This window comes from Branchiostoma floridae, chromosome 3, assembly GCF_000003815.2.
Source record: "Branchiostoma floridae strain S238N-H82 chromosome 3, Bfl_VNyyK, whole genome shotgun sequence".
Classification (NCBI taxonomy): Eukaryota; Metazoa; Chordata; class Leptocardii; order Amphioxiformes; family Branchiostomatidae; genus Branchiostoma; species Branchiostoma floridae.
Window position 1 is genome coordinate 13,855,622 of NC_049981.1, and position 20,193 is coordinate 13,875,814.

The 20,193-nt window shown below is 41.3% G+C and overlaps 1 protein-coding gene across 2 annotated transcripts; it reads right to left on the minus strand.

Annotated features, from left to right (window-relative positions):
* Positions 1-143: 143 nt before the first annotated feature.
* On the minus strand, positions 144-9,189 carry LOC118412688 (ras-like protein rasG). Of its 2 annotated transcripts, XM_035815705.1 has the most exons (5): positions 9,124-9,189; positions 6,454-6,564; positions 4,093-4,149; positions 2,037-2,110; positions 144-1,661 (listed from the first exon to the last, which is right to left on the minus strand). In XM_035815705.1, exons 2-5 carry the CDS (start codon positions 6,530-6,532, stop codon positions 1,122-1,124), a joined length of 750 nt encoding a protein of 249 aa, XP_035671598.1. In that variant the 5' UTR covers positions 6,533-6,564; positions 9,124-9,189; the 3' UTR covers positions 144-1,121. The 2 variants fall into 2 exon arrangements, with proteins under 2 accessions (XP_035671598.1, XP_035671597.1); XM_035815704.1 differs by lacking the exon at positions 9,124-9,189 and having other exon boundaries at positions 6,454-7,052.
* Positions 9,190-20,193: the final 11,004 nt, after the last annotated feature.

Sequence of the window (20,193 nt, forward strand, 5' to 3'; positions counted from 1 at the left end):
CTTCGCAGCCATATCTGTTCGTAGCCAGTTGTCAGTATAAACGCTAAAGGATGTCCATTATCAAGTTTAGTTTCTTCCACGATGTCCATTATAGTTATAATTCTAGTTAAAGTGCTGTAGCATATTGATGACGACAATCATCGTTGAGTATCAAGTTGTTTTATTTCATCCTTGCAACAAATGAATTTTACTCGCTGATATTTTAATAGTTTTACAGAATAATTGAAATACGACGATACGCATTAGCAAAATATACATGCTTCGCTCTGTACCCTGTTTATACTTACCTGTACATTAAAGAACTGGTCATTTTGACCTTTTGATAATTTTATCAAAGAAATAAAGATGCCTGGTTATTTTGCTTTATTACCTAGAAATAGCAAAACTTTGCAATTACGTTTTTCTGATATAGTAGTCCACTGATTATGCCATCCACTAAAGTATTAACAGTGCAATTTGTCTTTCTTACAATTTATAATTTTCACCTTGACAAATGTATATATTGATTCCTTAATTCGACGTTGTGATAATACAAAGCAATGCTATGCTATACAGTACGGTACAATATGATACAGATATAAAGTACAAAATTGCCCATTGACATTACCGTAATTGTATATTTAGTAAAAGTAACAAGACTTTTATCAAGTGAATATAAAAGTCTTTAAATAACATTTACAACAGTCGTTTAATGGCATACATCTGTAGTATTGAACCTGTTAAGGGAGACTGCAGAGATACCAATAGCCGCTAGCTGTCGCTGGTACATGGTGTTTTTGCCTCCAATCACCACAGACGAACATATGCAACGCAAAGTCCGATCCAGTCCTCTTTTAAAAGACAGTGTCATTTTGTCTGAACGTTTGTGTACTCAGTTCTCAACCACGCACCGATTCGGAATGAAATATAAGGACAAGACCAAATTCTTGTCGAGAATTTCCGGTGTTCGTATGTACAGTTATATATTCAGAAACTTAGTGTCAGTCTGTTTCTGAAGATTGCATATTGTATCTCGTGTCTTTTTGTTCTTTTTGGATTCTTAGTCCTGAAGGGAGGTTCTCAAGTATTTGTACATGGTTCACTTTGACTTCTTTTGCGCATCTTTTTACTTGTGTTTGTGTCTAGACATCTTCTTTAGGATGCACCACCCGAAGTCCTTTAAGGAAGTCTCTCATGTCTAAGAAGGTTGATCTTTTTCTCAACTGCTTCCCTTTTGGGACTTCCTTCTTCCCCCCTGAATCCCTCCTTTCAGCTTTCTCCTTGTCGCCACCTCCCAGTCCGAAGAAATTCGACGTCGATCGTCTTCTCAACATCTTCTTCTTGGGCTTGTCTCCCTGCTCTCGTTCTTTCACGCGGATTATTCTCACGAGATCATGGAAGGCCTCTCGGACGGACTCGGTGTCCACAGCAGCCGAGACCTCCACGAACTTCCACCCATGCTGCTTTGCAAACGCCTCCGCGTCGGACGTAGTGACCTGTCGCAAATGTGACAAGTCGACCTTGTTTCCGATGAACAGGACGGGGAGACTGGATTTTATCTCGGTCAAGTGAGCCCTGAATTGTGAGGCGACGTCAAACGACGACTGCTCGGTGATGTCATAGACGTAGACTATTCCGTGAGCGTCGTCAAGGTAACCCTTTCCGGTAGAAGATGTCCCATCCTGGTTTTAGTGAAGAAAATAAAATTTGATTGTTTATTTTCAGTCATACTTTATGCAAAACATTTTACAAAGATAAAAAAAAAGTATACAAGACCGAATCTACAGTTGTTGCAATTGGCTTTGAATTCTAGCCATTCAATTCAAAACAACCAAGGAAAGTGTATATGAATGTAATAAAAAAGGAGAATTACTTCTTAAGTAATAAATGAAAGTAATTCTCCTGTTTCTTTCATCAAGTTGTAGAGACTGAATTGTTTTTAAAAACCGAATTAAGTCTTTCAAAAGTTTCGCCACGTACGGAAAATTCATAGAATAGAAAATGAAGAAATTCAAGCAAGGGATGGTTATAGAATATAGAATTGTATAAAAACCTACCTGTCCTGCTGTGTCGAATATCTGTATCTTCATACTATGATCATCTATCGTTTCCTCCTTCTCATAGCAATCCTCTGAAAACACAAACAGACGATGCATTGTCATCAACCAACATCCAAAACCACAGAATAATCATATATCACAAGTGTGACATTGGCAAACCCTAGTCTCTAGAGACTAGGCAAACCCTCTACATACAGTGTCTTTGACATGACCGATCAGAAGCATTCATTTTTAACATGATCATTACATATATGTAGACTGATAGAGGTGAGGAAAATGAGAGGGAGAGCAAGAGATTGAGAAAAGCGACTATTTTGATATTCATCATCATCATCATCAGTCCCATAGCTTTACTATAGAATACTGTAATCTGTTTCCCATTTAAGGTGCGTATGTGGTTAAGCAACAATTGTGGAATTCCTCCCTTGCTAAAACGCTTGAATTTAAAAAAAAAACACGCAATAAACCGTACTTCGTGCTTTAATAATGCCTTGCGGCATTAAATTTGACCGTTGACAGCGCATTGTAACTGCCACGCGAAGTCATTACACCGAATCTCGACTATTTCAGGCTCTGCTCTATTTGTTATCTTTAGACGGTGACAATTATTGTTCAGCCTGGGTGAAAAATAACATGCCCCGACCTCTGCGTGTTTATTTTGGAAAGGGCACGGCTTTGATTGTGAAGAAAGAATCTACCTTGGCTATGGTAGAACATGTCTGTGAACATTCCTGCTACATCTATGAAGCGATTGTGAAGGGAAGTTGACAAAACTAATAGGAATCAAGTTAATTATTTCGCGAACCAGTAGTAACATATTCTTTTGAATAAGTGTGAAAAGACTTACACGTAACGTCACCACGGTTGAAGCTTCGTCGTTTTGAGAACGGAAAAATAAAGATGTTTTGCTAACCCTTTTTAATCTATATTTGTCACCATGAAAACTATTTGTTTTTATGTTATCAGTTTGTTTCTAGATCCACAGTCCTCTTAATTGAAAGCTCTTCTAAGGTTAATTTCTTAAGATATTATTTTACCAGGTTGAAGATGAACTGTAACTGTCACTGGTGAGCAGAAAATGCATTGCAAAATCTTTTAAGCTCATTCGAAAAGCTTCTACAAATTGTTGGGTTTTGTTCAGCTGGAATTTGAAATAAAACATGACCTTTTCGTCAAAGCATGACTTGAGACTGATAGACAGGCAAAACGTAACTAAAGTAAATAAACACTAGAACACAAAACACACCTGGACAAATATAAATCAACAAATAGAGAAATATAAAACCCAGACCGCACAAGCAGGTGTGCTATCGGTGGACTGGACTCCGGTTATTACATAATTAACTGATTTCAATGTTACATCCCAGTCATCAATCGATACGTAAGTTTAGAAGTTCGGGAAAACAAGTAACAGTTTTAGCATATTAGAAACTGAGAACTACTTTTACATTTATTTTCGGTGCATGAGAGGAAATGAGATTTTGCGGACTTTTGTTTCCGAAAAAAAATCTGTATTACAGTAGCAATGCGAAAGACATATTTGCGGTGTCGTGATTTCGTGGTTAAAAGTCACCAGATTCACCACGGAAATAAAACGACCACGAACATTTCAATAGTAACACTACAGGGCCGATTGGGCTATTATGGTAATACGTTACAATGCTAAGACCAGAGCTTACTGATAGGTTGTTTGCACTCAAATATCACGTGGTTATGGCGTATCATTGTATGATATAACTGTCATGTAGTCGTGATGAAGTATTGTTCATCATGACGGTGACTCAACGTGCAAATTTATTAACACATGTGCCGATATACAGTCGTAACAGTCGGGCACTCACTTAGCCTACTTCATAGCTCCAACTGCGCATGCTCAGGGAGATGCATCATGGATGGAGGCCCATATGACAAAACACGTCTACACATGCATCAAGTTAGTCTTAACAAGAAGTCACAAGTTAGAGGCCTTCAATTTGATATATTCCCACAATGCATCTTGCTTTGCATGAGCAGCAGGATGTATGAAATGTCTTATGAAGAGAAATGTACTTACCTAACGTAGGGTCGTACTCGTGCAGGAATCTTCCACACAAGTATCGTACTGTGATCGCTGTAGGAGAAAACATACAACTTTAAACCACGCCGAGTTTATCAAATAAACAGTGATACATTCTTTAAAATCAAACATCCACAGAAAAAGATTCCTGAAAATTGTTTGAACTTGATGGTGTTTTGATTCTAGCGTAGGCATCTTTTTCTTTGGCAATGATTGCGAGTACGTTATAGAGTATATTGATAAGACCAAGAGTAAATCAGAACAGTGATATGACAGTTATAACAGTTACTGAACAGAGCAGTAACAGGTATATGATGTCGATATTACACGACTTCACATAAATGTATATTGTATGTTTTGCTGATGGCATTTTAGTCCATATTGAATGGAGGATATTTTAACGTATAGAGGATGAATATTCTGATTTTGCCAACAAGCATTGCTCTCTTAGAATGGAGCCCATGAAAAGATGTTTATCTCTTCGGCAAGTCTGGTCAGCTATTGGTATGTGGCAAAGAACCCGGTATTTTCATACGAATACTTGTGGTTTAAGTATCCATGTGTTTTCAGTACTTGTCTATGCCCGCCTGCTGTCTCTGTTTTTCAGCCTGCCTGGCCACAAGAATGTTTTAAAAGCCGCGAGGAACGTTAACAGGAGCCAGGGGGAAACATCCAGGGAAAGACTTAACAGTTGCGTACAGCTTGTGGTTTTTCAAAGCCTGGAGTACTTCCACGATAGTCTACCCGAGAGACGTTCAGGGAAAAATCTTTTCATTCATGGTTGCGTTGAAAAACACACTGGTACATAGAAAAATCAAAGAATCTGTATTTGTATCTGTATAGCCGATATAACCGCACTCCGGATAACACACCAGCTACTCAGGCACGCGACGCGGCAGCAGCTGGTTATATTATATTGAACGACCTGTCATGCCAAAGCTTTGCAAATGTAGCTACAAGCGTTGTTTAGAACTATCTAGTACGGATGCCTTCACAAGTTCCGAAAGTTCTAGAGGAAAATCAAACTTTTGAACGTGTGAGTTTCTTCTTTCCATTTGAAGAATAAATTATTGCCAATATTGAACATTTGCTGAGTAGACAAGGTGTTCTGCTTATATGCATACACGCAAAAATTTGTCCGTCTATACCAGATGGCTTTCGGTTATCTTTGTTTTTAGAACTTCAGTTTATGATAACAACATTTTAGCTAGTGATTGCAAACAGACAAATGGAAAATAAAAGAAATTGTGTTGTCAGCGGTGCTAATGGCCTATTATTTGCTTTCATAATAAGTCAGAACTGTGTGATTTTCTGTGCTTAACCACCATGACTCGCTATCTTCAAAGGCGTTGTTTCCCTCAGCAACATATGATTGACAGGTAAAACGGACGACAACAATGGCGACGTTGAACCTGATCTGTTTTGGTGGGGATGTGAATCACTACATTCATACCGACCAAACTCTCGACTCAAGTGTTTAGAACGTTCCTTGGCGACGATACGCGAAAAATTACACGGAGTGTCCCATCTGGATCTTGGATAAAATATCAGGACACAGCTTTTGAAAATGGTCGGAAATGAAAACATGTACAGGTGTACTTACTATGTGGGTGGATTCTTGGCCACTTGTTGATAACCTTTTGTTCATTTTCCCCACACAACACTCCACAAACAATTGACCACATGTACACCAACATTTCAAATTCAAACAAAAATCACAATCTTCGTAGGATTCCAGACATGAACAGTTTAAAACCCAAGTTACGAGACGCATTTCATAAACACTCTGAAAACTAGACGATACCTAGATCTCAGAGAAATACAGCACAGAACAACATTGCTCACATTGTGAGTGGAGTAAGCCCATGGCTCACATCACTCAATAAAGTGGTTCTCTAACGTTTAAGTGTTCAGTAATTGTAAAGGGGAGCACTTCTAGACACGCGCACAAGGGACAGCCTGTGTCTGGTGAGAAACCTAAGTCCGTGTTTTAAAATAACTGTCTGAAAGATGGCACGCTTCTACACTCAGGGTACATTTGTAATACAATTCAGACATAGTTTTGGTCTAGACTCTGTTCAGGTTGGACCCTCAAATTTTTAACTGCACGTTTGTTTATATGTGACGATTCTACCACAAACATGTTTGAAGCTGTTCTGTAACACTAGTAATGGATTAGTTCTGTTAGGTTGAATTGTTCTTCAATTTGCGTCTTTTTTATCAAATTACCTTTCCCAGACAACACGTTGTCATACACGTGTTTATGCACAAAATATTGCCGATTAAAAAAGAACTAAGCAAACACTTACCTTAAGATTGCAGATTTTAAGAAATACAAGATTAAAGGAAGTGTCTTACCGGATTTTCCGACCCCAGCGTCTCCAAGAAGCACTAGTCTGTAGGTTGGAAGCTCTGTTTTCTTCCCTTCGCTCTTCATGACTACAGCACTGTAGTACAGTCTGGTCTGGTCTGAAAGCAAAGAGCGAGTGCCACCAGCGTTTATACTATAGAACTGGGCGACAGTGTTTACATAGAGGGCAAGGACGAGGAGTGGGGAGTGTAGGGTTGCAGTGGTCTAAATGGAAGCCGCCGTCAGCTCGCAAGCATGTGCCTTGTTTCACGGCCAAACAAAACTTGAGCGAGCGCGAGGGCCTTTGTTGGCTCGACCAAGTCACCTGCGAAGCATTATTGTACGACACAATGCGAGGAATTTCCGGCGGGCGAATGGGGGTACGAAAGCAGAGTCGGTTAGCTCTAACAGGGTTAGGTAAACCCTGACCCCTCTAAGCGGGAACTGAAAGGTCTGAGTGAGAAACAATATCCCGTCTGTTCTGTGCACTCCTAAAGATTCGGGGGAGGGGGCGGGGACACCTGCCGTCATGGCGTTGAAGTATCCGTACTTTTGTTATCTATGGACGAAAGCTTTTCTTGTCGGCGTAATGTTAAAACTGTGTTTGGGCGGAGCCACCAACACTTGAGGGATTAAGCTTTTAAAACGTCAATTAATTGCATTCATCTTTCACCTTTTCTAAACACGCCAGGCTTAACCTCAAGTACACCTTATTGGCAAGAGACGGGACGATAGCACTGCATGAGGGTTACGTTTATGAATTATGAATTATAATTCTTGCTTTGAAAGATTTTCAGTGGTAGGCATTTCAGAGAAGCTATGATGTATAGTATACAAACTTGCTACTTCAACAGAATTCGACAGCCGTTACCGTCACAAGACAGCTATGATGTGTACGACGCGTCCACGTAGTACCACGAATGCCCGATCATTTCAATGTCGTAGATCGTAAGGCGAATGCTTTTGTCGCAGAAATCTGACATAAGCAAAGATCGACAAAGGATCTGTGATTGTTTTTTCCATCACAAGACAGCTAAATTTTGTGCGACAGATACACAAAAATCCCGAGAATGTCGGACCAATATGGTATCGTAAACTTGTCGTTCAAGGAATGTGCCCGACCCCTTACAACAAAACACACAACAGCGACAGAAGTAAACAAACAAGGTAAGTTATATCCATTCTATCGGCAGGTGGGCACGCTGTCATCACCTGGTGGCTAGAATTAAGTGGTTGGTCTAGACCAGGCAGTTTTTCTTAGAGGTCACGGTCACTTGACATCCATGCGTCTTGGAAAGAAAACTAAGACAGTATCGTCGTTACGTCGCATACGTCGAGCGATCGTCGCAAGAGTGTCGCAAGAGTGCAAGAGAGTCACAAAATGAGGGCATTCTAGGGACTGTCGTGCAAGTTAACAGCATATATTCTGAATGCTGATTTGAACGTTTGGAAATATATAACGGTTAGTATAATGGCACAATGACGCAATATCTAAATCTTTCAACTTGTTCACAATTTTGATGAAAGTTTAGACTAATACATAGGATCATTTGAATGTTTGTGCTTTTCGCAGATTACAGATTCCAATTTTATAACTACGTCATTTTAACATTCAGAAATTATCTGTATTTCTAAAGGTATCATTCAAGCACGTCAAACCACGCCAAATACCACAGCATAGCATGGTTCCGTTTTACACGATAGTGTCAGGAACATATACAACAGCGGTGTGGCTAGGCAAGTAACACTAAACTCTTTCCTTAGAACGACTATTGGGGGATAAGCATCGACTAGAAGATTGTAACAAAAATACAATGACGTAATGCAGGTGCATGAACTGTGGTGCTCTGTTCTCGAGCGCTATTGGAAGAGAAAGCAACGGCTTCTAGTTTCAAAACAAGCTCAGATTAATTTACTTCAAGGAGCCAATAACAAACTTTTTCGCAAATGCGAATTCAAAAAAAGCGTGTTGCATTCTAAAATACGACGAAAAAAAAACGTTGAAATTATGAAGTATGGTTATAGCGGACTGCGTGGCAATTTTATCGTCTGCTCAGATTGTCAATCATCCCTTGACCTTGTCCAACGACCCCTTTAAAATGGCTACACGAGTTGGACACTTTTCTGTCACCACTAACTGTATTTCTCGGCGTCCATGCGAGCTCAAGTTGTCATCACGTTGGTTCCGGCCGACCGGCTGTGCCCAGGTTGACATATGTGTTTTTAAATGTTCCGCCGATAGCACAGAAAAATGTAAGGATCCAATTCTAGGACAAAAACTACACAGACATAGGACACTAATTAGCTAACGAAATGGTGCTATGTGTGTGTTACTTTCCATCTGTCTTTGTGCCTTGTAGCTATGCTTTGGGGTAGGTATTTTCCACTGGAAAAAATTCAAAATTCCAAACAAACTTGCTGAGCAAATTTATCAAACAGAACATTAGTATTGCATGATACGACAAAAATAGCTAATTTCTTATCAGCAGTATGCATGCTTATTAGTAACAACCTTGTATGGCTAAGGTTAAGTGCATGAAATGCTGATTCCTGAGTAAGTTTTCATGAATCAAAGCATCAAAAATAAAGTATTATAACAGCCATTTCTCGTTCTATAAGTCTAATAATAAGTAAGCAGAATTTTTTCTGTAAATCATAAGGGACAACACTTGGCATACCTTGTTTTGCGTTGCCGCAGTTGAGTAGATACCAAGTTGAGTAAAGTCACGTTCCTCTCTGTTTATGTGACTCCCCGAGCTATGACTTTGCTGCACTTGGGTGGCAAGTTCAATAGTATTTATTTACACACGTAACAATAGTAGGGGACGGAAATAGAGTCTTGAGGTTTTTGAGGGGTTGACACTTGCCCGAGGATACGGTAAACCAGGGCGTGTCCGGGTGACACCGCACAAAGGATGAGTCTTCAGCGGGGGACCTTGCTGTGAGGTCCGGGCACCCTGACACATCCGCTCCGGTGATATTAGACTATTGGTCTTTGACATTGTCCCATCCTTTGTCTCTTATCGTCTTAATCATTTCCTTTTATTTATCTAAAAACTGGAAACAAGAAAGGAAATTCTATCATCAAATCCCATGGGGGAACAAAAATACATCATGATTATACTAATCAAAGATAACAGTTCAACCCCGTACTTTTCAAAATAGAATATCCCAACTCTCGTGTTGAAGACAGCTGCCCTTTAACCTAAACAGTCAGCAGGTGCCATTATTTATACAGATGACAGGTGGCCATTGTACCAGCCTTCTCTGCCTGTTGTTTTTGTAACCGATACTTCACACGTTGTTAAGAGCAGGGTGAAAAAAAGAGCATATCTAGTGTCTAGTGGGACGACGGTCACTTTTGTCTCAGCCATTTGAACGACCATCCAAAGGACTGATGTGCTGTTGTTTACAGTCTGTGCTGAACAGTGCTAGCAGTGTCTGTACGTACTTGAGTACATTAGGAACATACTGAACTTTTTAGCGGTGTTATTTCAGGACGCAAAGAGAAAGGCACATGGCCTTCAAAGTTGACAACTTAACAAAAGAAAATCGGAATGATTAATCTTTTTAGTTGAAGTATATAGGTTTTTTTTTATATATAATTGTGTCGGCTTTGTTGCCCACACAACCATAGGATTTGATGAAGATATGCACACTTTTATGTATCGTTGTTCACTTAAACTTTCTAAGACTTGGGACAAGGCTAACTTTAAAATAAGTTAAAGATTGCGTTTTTGCTACATATCTTTGACACCTGAGCCATTAGGGATTTATCACGTTGTTTATATCACCACTCTCAGCGACCTTGTATCCAATACAAACTAAGTAAATACAAAAGAAGACAAAAGCCAAACATTCATGATTGCTGCCGACGAACATTGAACTGAATTTCGGTCGAGTCTAAGACTGAACAAACAAGGGAACCATCCTACGCTTATGTACCAAGTATTTTTCAACTGAAACTCGAACAACGTTCTGTATTTAACCAGGTTGTACTGATGTTATATATTTGTTCGCGCACGTGCCATGAAAGGGGCCCTAACGAATTGTTTATTTTGACAGAGAGTTAAACGCACCCAGAGTGACAATAGTTTTTGTGTATTGTTGTGTGTTGCATGATTTCTGATAGGGGTGGGCTGAACAAAAGAGTCCATATAGTGGTGTACGAAGCATCTGTTCGTGTGAAATGACCCGGAAAGGTGATGTCTGTTTTGTAAATCCGGTTATTTAGTATTAATTACAAGGATACACAACAATATGGTACCGGTGTCATATTGGCTATAAGTTGTGAAGGTCAGAAATTCATGGAGGTTATGTCAGGTCAGGTCAGGTCTCACTCACTCACTCTCTCTCTCTCTCTCACTCACTCTCTCTATCTCTCAGTTACTCTCTCTCTCTCTCTCTCTCTCTCTCTCACTCTTTCTCTTTCACTTACTCACTCACTCACTCTCTCTCTCTCTCCCCCCCCGCCCCCCCGGAAAGTCTAAACCACACGTTTCTCGCCACAAAATGGACCAATCGGCGGGCGCCACAGGATGAGCCAATCGGCGGGGAGCGTTTTGCCACGCCCACGCGCGAGCTCCTGATTGGCCAAGCCGTCCAAAGCGGCATATACGGGATAGCATGCTTGAAGGTTACGTTACCAGTATATAGAAGTAAGGGACCGGTGAAATAATGAAGTATTACAGCTTCAATAGTCGCGCGCTGCGACTTATGGAGCTTTCATTATTAGATGGCCACTGTCCCGAAGAGAAGGAAATAGTGGAGAACGACCCTTCCTTCCCCACAAAAAGTCAGCTTTCGCCAACCGGACGCCAGCAGAAATGGCGAGAAGTTATGGCGAAACTAACGCTAAAAAACGGCGTCCTCGCGCATAAAGACGCGCCACAACTGCAGCTTATTTCCGTTGAAGCAGTGCAGGAAACTTTCATGAGATGTCATCACAACCATCGCTCATGGGAGGAAACATGGAAGCTGGTAGGTCACAGTGTACATTTTGTTAAAACAACGGATGTACAATTGGCAACGTTACAATAGCCCTTATTGATAGAATTCTGACATTTAAAAAAGGATTAAACGAATTAATCCGTTTGAGTTTTACAACTTTGCTAATAAATACATCACAATCGACACAAATACACATTCAACCCATCTGCACTGACATAATAAAGAAAACTGACGCCCAATATGTTATAAACGAGCAATTACTCAAAGTCCGTGACATCAAAACATGACTGACTCAACTGCCGTTACAAGGTCAGTCAGTCACGTAAGAAGTTGGCCTTACAAAGTCAATCAGATTGGCAGTTTTCACGACTGTGTGGTATTTAACAGTGCGAAATGAATAATGAGTCGAATCTACTCCTTGTCCAAGATTTCTGTTTGTCTTGAGCAGATAAAGATGGTCATAATCCGCATGTTACTGTAGGTACGGTAATCAGATGACCGCTAGTAACCCCACGGACGTGAGTCTAACGCTGTGGATATGCTATCATATGATGAACGTCACAGAGTCACCGCAAGTGTTTTGTGCAATAAATGTTTATGACAACAGATGTAGTAGAAATTCTACGAAGCTTGTTTTTTTTACTTGATAGATGCAGTAAGGCTTTCTTGTCCCCACACAAGCGTAATGATATTATACTGTTACATTCAGGAAAAAAAAATAGCAGAGTGGAAAGTAGATTTCGCCTGTCTCGTCGGTCGTACCATGGTCCAATTAGTAATATTATTGTGAACAATTTATGGGTGATATATTCGCGTGCATTGCTAAATCGCTCGTCAAAATCAAAGAGCCATAAACTGTAGGTTCGACTAAAATCTTCTTGACTTAATTGCAATAATTGGAGGAGACTGGATCTGCATAAGTGTCGCAATCCATATCCCTATAAGGCACTGAACCCCGCTCAGATTTCCTTTTAGTATTACCCCTGGTGCAGTATGTAGTTAGATAATACTTGAATTCCGAGCGGACATTTCTCAGTGTTCCTCTTACCACATAAAGTTCGCACCTTTTGAAATCTAAAGACTCTAGCTGGTCGTATGAAGGCTCCGTCTTTGCAATGAATTCGCTGAAAGCGCTAAGACCACCGGTCTGTTACCTTAGCCAAGATGGTTATGTTTTGGGTAGCGTTTGTATGTATGTTTCTATGTTTGTAAGTAACGTTAGAAAACCAACATAACTCGAGAACGCCTGGAAGGATTGTGTTGATATTCGGTATGTTGGTAGGTCTTGATAAGACCTGGAAACAATTAGATTTTGGGCCCCTAGCGGCCTGTTCCAGTACTGCAGATGAACTTCCTGGTTTCATATTTCGAGTTCTCCACATGCTGTGGCTATGATTTTTGAGTAGTATACAGCTCTTGATGCCTATAGTAATTGGTATAGGTTTTGGCCCATAGTGGCTTGTTTTGGAACTGCAGTGCAGGTTTAGTGTGAGACTTTGAAAGGGAATAACTCAAGGTGACGGATTGTCATGATTTTTGTATGTAGGTAGCTTAAGTGATGCCTCATATAACTACATATTGAATATGCAAATTGGAATCTAATTTGCATAATTAATTAGAGATATCGTCTAAACATGCTCAGTTCAATTATAGGACCATTGCAACAAGACATTTGTAACCGAGAAAGAGAAGAATATTGTTAGATATATATGATGCAAAATAAAGACCTAATTTGCATAATTAATGAGAAAATGTTATATTGTCATTGTGGTAAATGATGGGAACTTTTTAACACTAACTATAAGACTTTCCAATTGCACTGCTAAGTGCTGACCTATCAATTTATGAAGGGTGTGCCATCGTTCCAGTAACACAGCCTTGAAAAGACCTTTGCTTTCCTTTGTTACTTGCCAACGACCTAGTCGAAGACAAACATTGCTTGAAGTGTATTTTTTTTGGTTATCATACATGGCCTAGCGGAAGACCAGTGCGTGAAAACTGCATCTCTTGTGTAATACAGCCAAACCATCATTGTTCAAAGCTTCAGTGGCTCAGGTGTAGTAGAAAGTAGAAAGCTGCACTACTGTATGAAAGGTATCAATGTTTGACGAGTCAGTCTTTCCTCCGAACTTGGCCAAAACACAATTTATGAAGGATACTTTAACCACACAATTTTGAAGCAAACTGTCTCTGACCAGTGTGCGACTGTTTGACACAATGAAATGGCAAAAACAACTGAAAACATGAAGTTATGACATACCGGTAAACCTTTAATGACACAGGGATGAATCTGACAGTGTGAATGAATGAATGGTATACACACAGGCTGAATTGCATTCTTTTACACTTAAAATCATTGGCTTAGGCAAATTACAGCTTTAACGAAATTGCAGCGGACTTACAACAAAATTTGCATTCTTATAATCAACAAAGACGAAGACTTTCCATGGATAAACACAATTTCATAAAGACAATTTACGAAATTTAATACACATGAAAAGTAATTGTGTGAAACATGCGTCTTCCAAGCTCTGAAATATTTTTGTTTCCAAGGTCGCGTCTCTCCTGTAGCAGAGTCTGAAAACGGTGCCATGCAGGATTCATTGTTCTAGTGATATAGTTTTATTAATAAAGTTATACAAACGACTTCAACATTAATGCTCACATGGTCCCTGGTACATGTATATAAAATCATTTCTATCCATTCCAACCTTTAAGGTATCTCACCTGGTCTCAACTAGTCAAAGAAAACACATATATCTCACCTGTAAGGTACTTTACCTGGTCTCACCTGGACCTCAGTCAAAGAAACCATACATATCTCACCTGTAAGGTACGTTACCTGGTCTCACCTGGACCTCAGTCAAAGAAACCATACATATTTCACCTGTAAGGTACGTTACCTGATCTCACCTGGACCTCAGTCAAAGAAACCATACATATTTCACCTGTAAGGTACGTTACCTGGTCTCACCTGGACCTCAGTCAAAGAAACCATACATATTTCACCTGTAAGGTACTTTACCTGGTCTCACCTGGACCTCAGTCAAAGAGCCAGAACCTGTGTGTCCAATGTCCACGGGAGAGCCAGAACCTGTGTGTCAAGAGTCCATGGGAGAGCCAGAACCTGTGTGTCCAGAGACCACGGGAGAGCCAGAACCTGTGTGTCAAGAGACCACGGGAGAGCCAGAACCTGTGAGTCAAGAGTCCATGAGAGAGCCAGAACCTGTGTGTCCAGAGTCCACGCAAGAGCCAGAACCTGCATGTCCAGAGACCACGGCAGAGTCCAAAGGTCCAAAATTCAACTTGTTCCATCAAATTGGAGTATCGTCATGTCAAAATCAAAGTCCCCTAAAACGCAAAAGAAAAGTTACCAAGAATGACTACCAGGTGTATGAAATAGAGCGTGATACCACTGATGAACACATAGCTACTCTGGCTGCCAAGTTCAGCTGCCAGATGGTTTTCATCAGAGCCAAGCGTAAGGTTACCTTCAGGCGAGCAAATGGCATGCTCTGTCGTGGCACGGTCAGGGAGTACGCATGTCACAGACATGGAGCTCCGTCACGCAAGCGTGGGAGCAAGCGCAACAGAAGAAGTAAAAAGGTTGGGTGCACTTTTCACGTGAAAGTTATGGAGCCTGAAGACATGTCTATAAAGCTTGAGATACGTCTCCATAGTGTCCACGCTAACCATGTGCCTGGGTCAACAGAAGACAGCAAGTTCCTTCCAGTAGACAGTCGGGTACTGGACATTGCTCACGATTGCCTGGACGCTGGCCTACGCATTCAACAAACTGTGAACATTATACAAAATGTTGTTAGTTCTGGTAGCATTGGGGAAATTGACAAGAGCAGATACAGGGCAGTCATGACACGCAAAGAGCTAACAAGGCTACAGCACCAGCGAAGACGGAAGCATAGGCTCTCTGATGATGACTGGTTTAGTACTTACAGCAAGCTCAATGAGTACAAGTCCCAAGGAAAGTGCATCTACTTCCAGAAGTATGACCCAGACAACGCCGATAGCGACAAACGGCCATTTGTCGCCGTCCTACAGACAGAATGGCAGAGGAGAATGGCAGAGCGCTTTACCCCGAACAGCGCTTGGAGCGTTGACTCAACTTTCGGACTGAACTCATATGGTTTGCCACTGTTCACAGCCACAGTTCCCAATCAAAACAAAGAAGGAATTCCACTGTTCTTCCTCATCACATCGGCAGACAAGAACACAAACCAGGAGGAGACAGGGATCAAGGTTGGCTTCTCTGCAGTCTTTCAGAATGTGCAAGCACGACCAAACGCCATCCTTATAGACAAATCTCTTACAGAAAGACGAGGGATACAGGCCGCAGTGGACCAGGATGCTTTGTCGTGGGAACAATCCAAACAAACAAAGTGCAGGATAATCCTGTGCTGGTTCCACTGCAAAAAGGCGTGGACGGAAAACCTCCTGCCAAAGCTGCCAGCGGACGTGGCAGCAAAAGTGTATGACCAGCTCTGCACGATGATGTTTGCCAGCACATGGGAGAAGTATGAAGAAGAAAGTAAACGAATGGAGGATGAGTTTAACGACTACCCAGCAATCAAAAAGTACCTCCGTGGCTGGGACTCGGATGACTGGCGACACATGTGGGTCAGGGCTGGGAGGATGTTCCCTCATGGAGACCAGAACACCACCAATCTGACGGAGAGAGAATGGATGACGATCAAATACACCATTCTAACTGGACGCGCCAATCACCGTATAGATACGCTCCTAGATGCGCTGATTGGACACCCTAGGGACGAGAGGTATCAGGGTGGCCAGACCACAGTGGCCTTTCATGTAAAAAAGCAAGAGGAAGCCGACATGGGCTTCAACACGAAGTCATTGTCAAAAACAGAGCGCGGTCGCCAAGACATGGCAGATATGTACATGGCTGCCTACAGGAAAGACCCTTCAGTGATAACAATGGTAAACCAGAACGTGCTGCTCTTCCATGTCAAGAGCACGAGTGTGGAGGGTGTATCACACAGTGTGAGCCTTACAGAACAGTTCTGTACATGTAGGGACAATGCCACAAATGGACAGACATGTAAGCACTTATTAACAGCAACCAAGTTCCTTCAGCAGTACCACCCCAGTCTGATCAACAGCATCATGCCTCCAGAGATGTACAATACCAGTAGTACATTTGTTCCTACTTCAAATTCAAGTGAGCTGTCTGAAATGTCTGCTGTGCTAGCAGAGGACCACCTTGACACGACTCAAGAAGACTGCAGGGGCAAACTAATGGATGGTATCACAAAGTTAGAGTCTGTTTTAACTGGAATGAAGGAAAACACAGCACAGATGACCGAATACCAATGTCAGCAGGCATCCACAGTTGTAAACCAATGCCTCCAGCAACTACCAATGACAGCAACACTTCAAAAGCCACAGACGAAAGACGAACGGGTAACAGCAGCTCGACTAGTCAAGTCTATACAGCAGAGCAACATGGCAGCTAGAAGAAGAAAGGCCAGGGCAAGTACACCTGCAAGTGCTGCTGCCTCAGCGGACAATATGACAGGTCCTACTGCAACATCATCAAGACGCATGAAAGTAAAACAGGTGCACAAACGTGTAAGGCTTCCAGGCAAGAATGCATCGTATAAGAGAGTGCGCTGTGACAACTGTGACACAAACACTTTTGTAGGCGTCACCAAGAAGGGGAAAATAGTCAAGGGTAGTACAACCTGCAAAAACTGTGACACCTCAATATCTTATGTAGCTTAGATATACTTAGTCTGATGTCTTAAAGAGCTTGGTCACAGAAGATGTTAATTTTTCTGTGCTGGTTTTGTTACAAACATTGTACTTGTACTTATTAAACTGTATTAGCCAGGCCTCCATTGATGTGGCTGCCAGTAACATGCTACATTTGATAATTAATGTTATCTGGATTTGTACTGGTATTATCTGGTCTATGTATATTATTTTGTTATGTAAATTCTGTCATTAAGAATCATTCTATGTACTAGCTGCATCATAAGCAAGTTCTTTGGTACAGATAGAGTGCATGCCAAACCCTCCTGTTTACAGGAGACAATTTTAGTTTTGTGAAAGAAGTTGTTATATCTTACTACTATCAAGATTCAACTTCATAATGCACCGCCTTCCTGCTTGGTGTGATATAGATTTAAGGTTTAGGAGAGGGCTCACAACGCCTACCTGTAAAACTCGATGCAGGCTCCTGTACATGTATCACTTTGAAGTTCTGTCTTTAATCATGACAGTTGAGTGAGAGATACTAGTACCTTCTTTAGGCATGGACAACCTGATTGTGTTATTATTATACTTCAGTCAACATCATGTCCACTTTTAAGTAGAATAGTGGTTCAGACATGCTTGAAGGGCCAAGATATTGGTGATGTTGCCCGTTGTTAAAAATGTATTTCTTATATTAGCTCAATCCCTGCCAAACGTTTAATGATCTGTGGCCACTGGGACACCTTTACTTTCGAGCCCGCTTACCAGAAAGAAATGTCATTACTTCTACAATCAGCATCCAGCTGCATCAATTGAACTATACCTGTAGACTAGAGCATGTTTTGAAATACAAATTATAGTCTAGTGAAATATTGACATAATTGTTGTTCAATCTTACAACTTGTTTTGATCCATCATTGGTAAACTGCATTTCACTGATTTGTTATGGTAAACTCTTGAACCCTAATTGCAAATTGGATACAACTTCTGTGTGCCTAATGTTCTAGTATACATGTACTAGTATGTATACTGATGTTAATTAACTGACTTGTTGTCAACAACCAATGGTCTTCTCTATGTAAAGTACAACTATTTTCATATTGCTTCAAGGTGTTTGGATTCACTTATTAGTTGACTATCACTTTAAATGGCAGTACCAGTAGCTCCTACAAAAACTTCGAACATTATGACATAAGGGATGAAAATACAGTTTCAGATTATTTGGAGGATATGATTGATGCAATGTGTTCAGGTAACTAATTTTATCACTTCAAGAGTTTATGGTAGATCTACTGTGTTGCAATACTTGCCATAATGTTACAATAAAAGGCCTGACCATGGATCATGATTATTTTTCCTTCAGTTGTGCATTTGTGAAAACTGTTCTCAAGTACTAGTAAACTTAGCCCCTTTATAGCCTTAGCTACATGAAAGACATGTACCCATTTGTTAGTAGAAATATGACAGTTAACATATTAACAAACCAGAATATTGCTGGGATAAATAATTCAATCACAAACTTGCCTTCTTGGAGACATCTAGTCACACTCCAGTTGGTGTGAAGCCCCAACGCCACGGCAAGGCAGTCTCCATTGTTGGGGAAATTTTGTGGTGAAATGACACCTTTTGCAATGTTGCATTAGTCAAGAACATTAGAGTTCCAGACTGATGGAACAGTGCATAACCAATCAAAGAAAGGCAGTTTCTCAAAAACAGAACCTACCACCTATATAAAAAGCTCTACCTAGCCCCTATCATGTACAGATGCCCTAACTAGTCCCTATCACCCATACATAGAGCTGTGTACTGGTATACGTAACGTTATAGACTGTACCAATACAGTACCAGTACAATCAATTAAGGAACAGGTCGAAAATAACCGAACCCTGGCATACAAGTACTGAATTACACCAACTCATGATCACTGAGAGACAGCTTGGTGCATGACATCTTTAATGCTAGTCCAGAGTCTGTACATTTCTGGATGTCAAAGGCCATGGGCAAGACCCAGGCGTCAAGAGGATGCTTTAACACTACAATCGAGAACTGAGCTTGTAGGAATAACGTCGAAAGCATGCGTTAACAGGTGAACGAGTCAGGTAACACAATGTAACGAGGTAAGCAAACATAACTATAATAGGAGTCGAGTGGCCTAGTCGGTGGAACGAGTCGGGAGGCTAACTAGATAAATACATTTGTGGAGAACGGGCATCTGCCAAGTGCTTGAGAGCTTAGTGTGAGCCTTTCTGCTCACGAATCTTATATAACTGCTAACCTAACTAATCTACGAACCTTGATAACTAAGCGAATGTTTGCTACTTCTAAACTAAAACTAACTGGTTATGAACCGAGTTAAAGTCGGTTGTCCTGTAATGCGATAATAGGAATCTGCTAGATAATGTGAGTTCTGTAACTGCTGGAAGACCGTTCAAGGAAGAGTGCTCTGACTCTGTTGAGCTGGGTGGTTGAGAGCGCGCATTGCAGAGTCTTCAGAAGAGTCGGTGTTGCCGGGGTGGACGGGGGATGTCTGACTTGACGGTGGCTCTCCTCAGCCCAGGCTGCTGTGATTGGCCAAGGAGAGTCATGTGACCGTGCGTGGTGAAATTCCCCGCTACCTCGCCAGATGGCGCGGTACCCCCATAATTACACCAACTCATGATCACTGAGAGACAGCTTGGTGCATGACATCTTTAATGCTAGTCCAGAGTCTGTACATTTCTGGATGTCAAAGGCCAGGCCGAACAGAGTGAGGTGCGCCAAGAAGGAGATGAGAGTATGAGTTGGTGAGCAAGAGTTCTCTGTGGGTGGCAGGGAAAGTGGTCGTCCCGGTGATGTCGCAGCGTGGCTGGTACTGGGACAAGGCTGCCCTCCACACTGGTATCTTCAAGTTGGAACTGACGGGGAGACTTAGACCCTGGAAGTTGAGTGTCCTGGAGTCGTACACTAGCTCATGAAGTTCAATGGCAGAGCGAGGAGGAAGCGGTAGAGGCGAAGGCACATCAACAGTCGTGACGGTATTTTCTGACCGAACGTCCGCTGTGACGAGACCGACTGAACCAGCTGCA

What these genes read in the sequence shown, in the direction of transcription:
- LOC118412688 (XM_035815705.1), bottom strand. Translation starts at nt 6,532, where the DNA reads ATGAAGAGCGAAGGGAAGAAAACAGAGCTTCCAACCTACAGACTAGTG. An exon ending in CGCTGGGGTCGGAAAATCCG is followed by an intron (nt 4,150 to 6,453) that starts GTAAGACACTTC and finishes TTTCTCCTACAG; the next exon opens with CGATCACAGTACGATACTTG. An exon ending in CGAGTACGACCCTACGTTAG is followed by an intron (nt 2,111 to 4,092) that starts GTAAGTACATTT and finishes TTGTGTTTTCAG; the next exon opens with AGGATTGCTATGAGAAGGAG.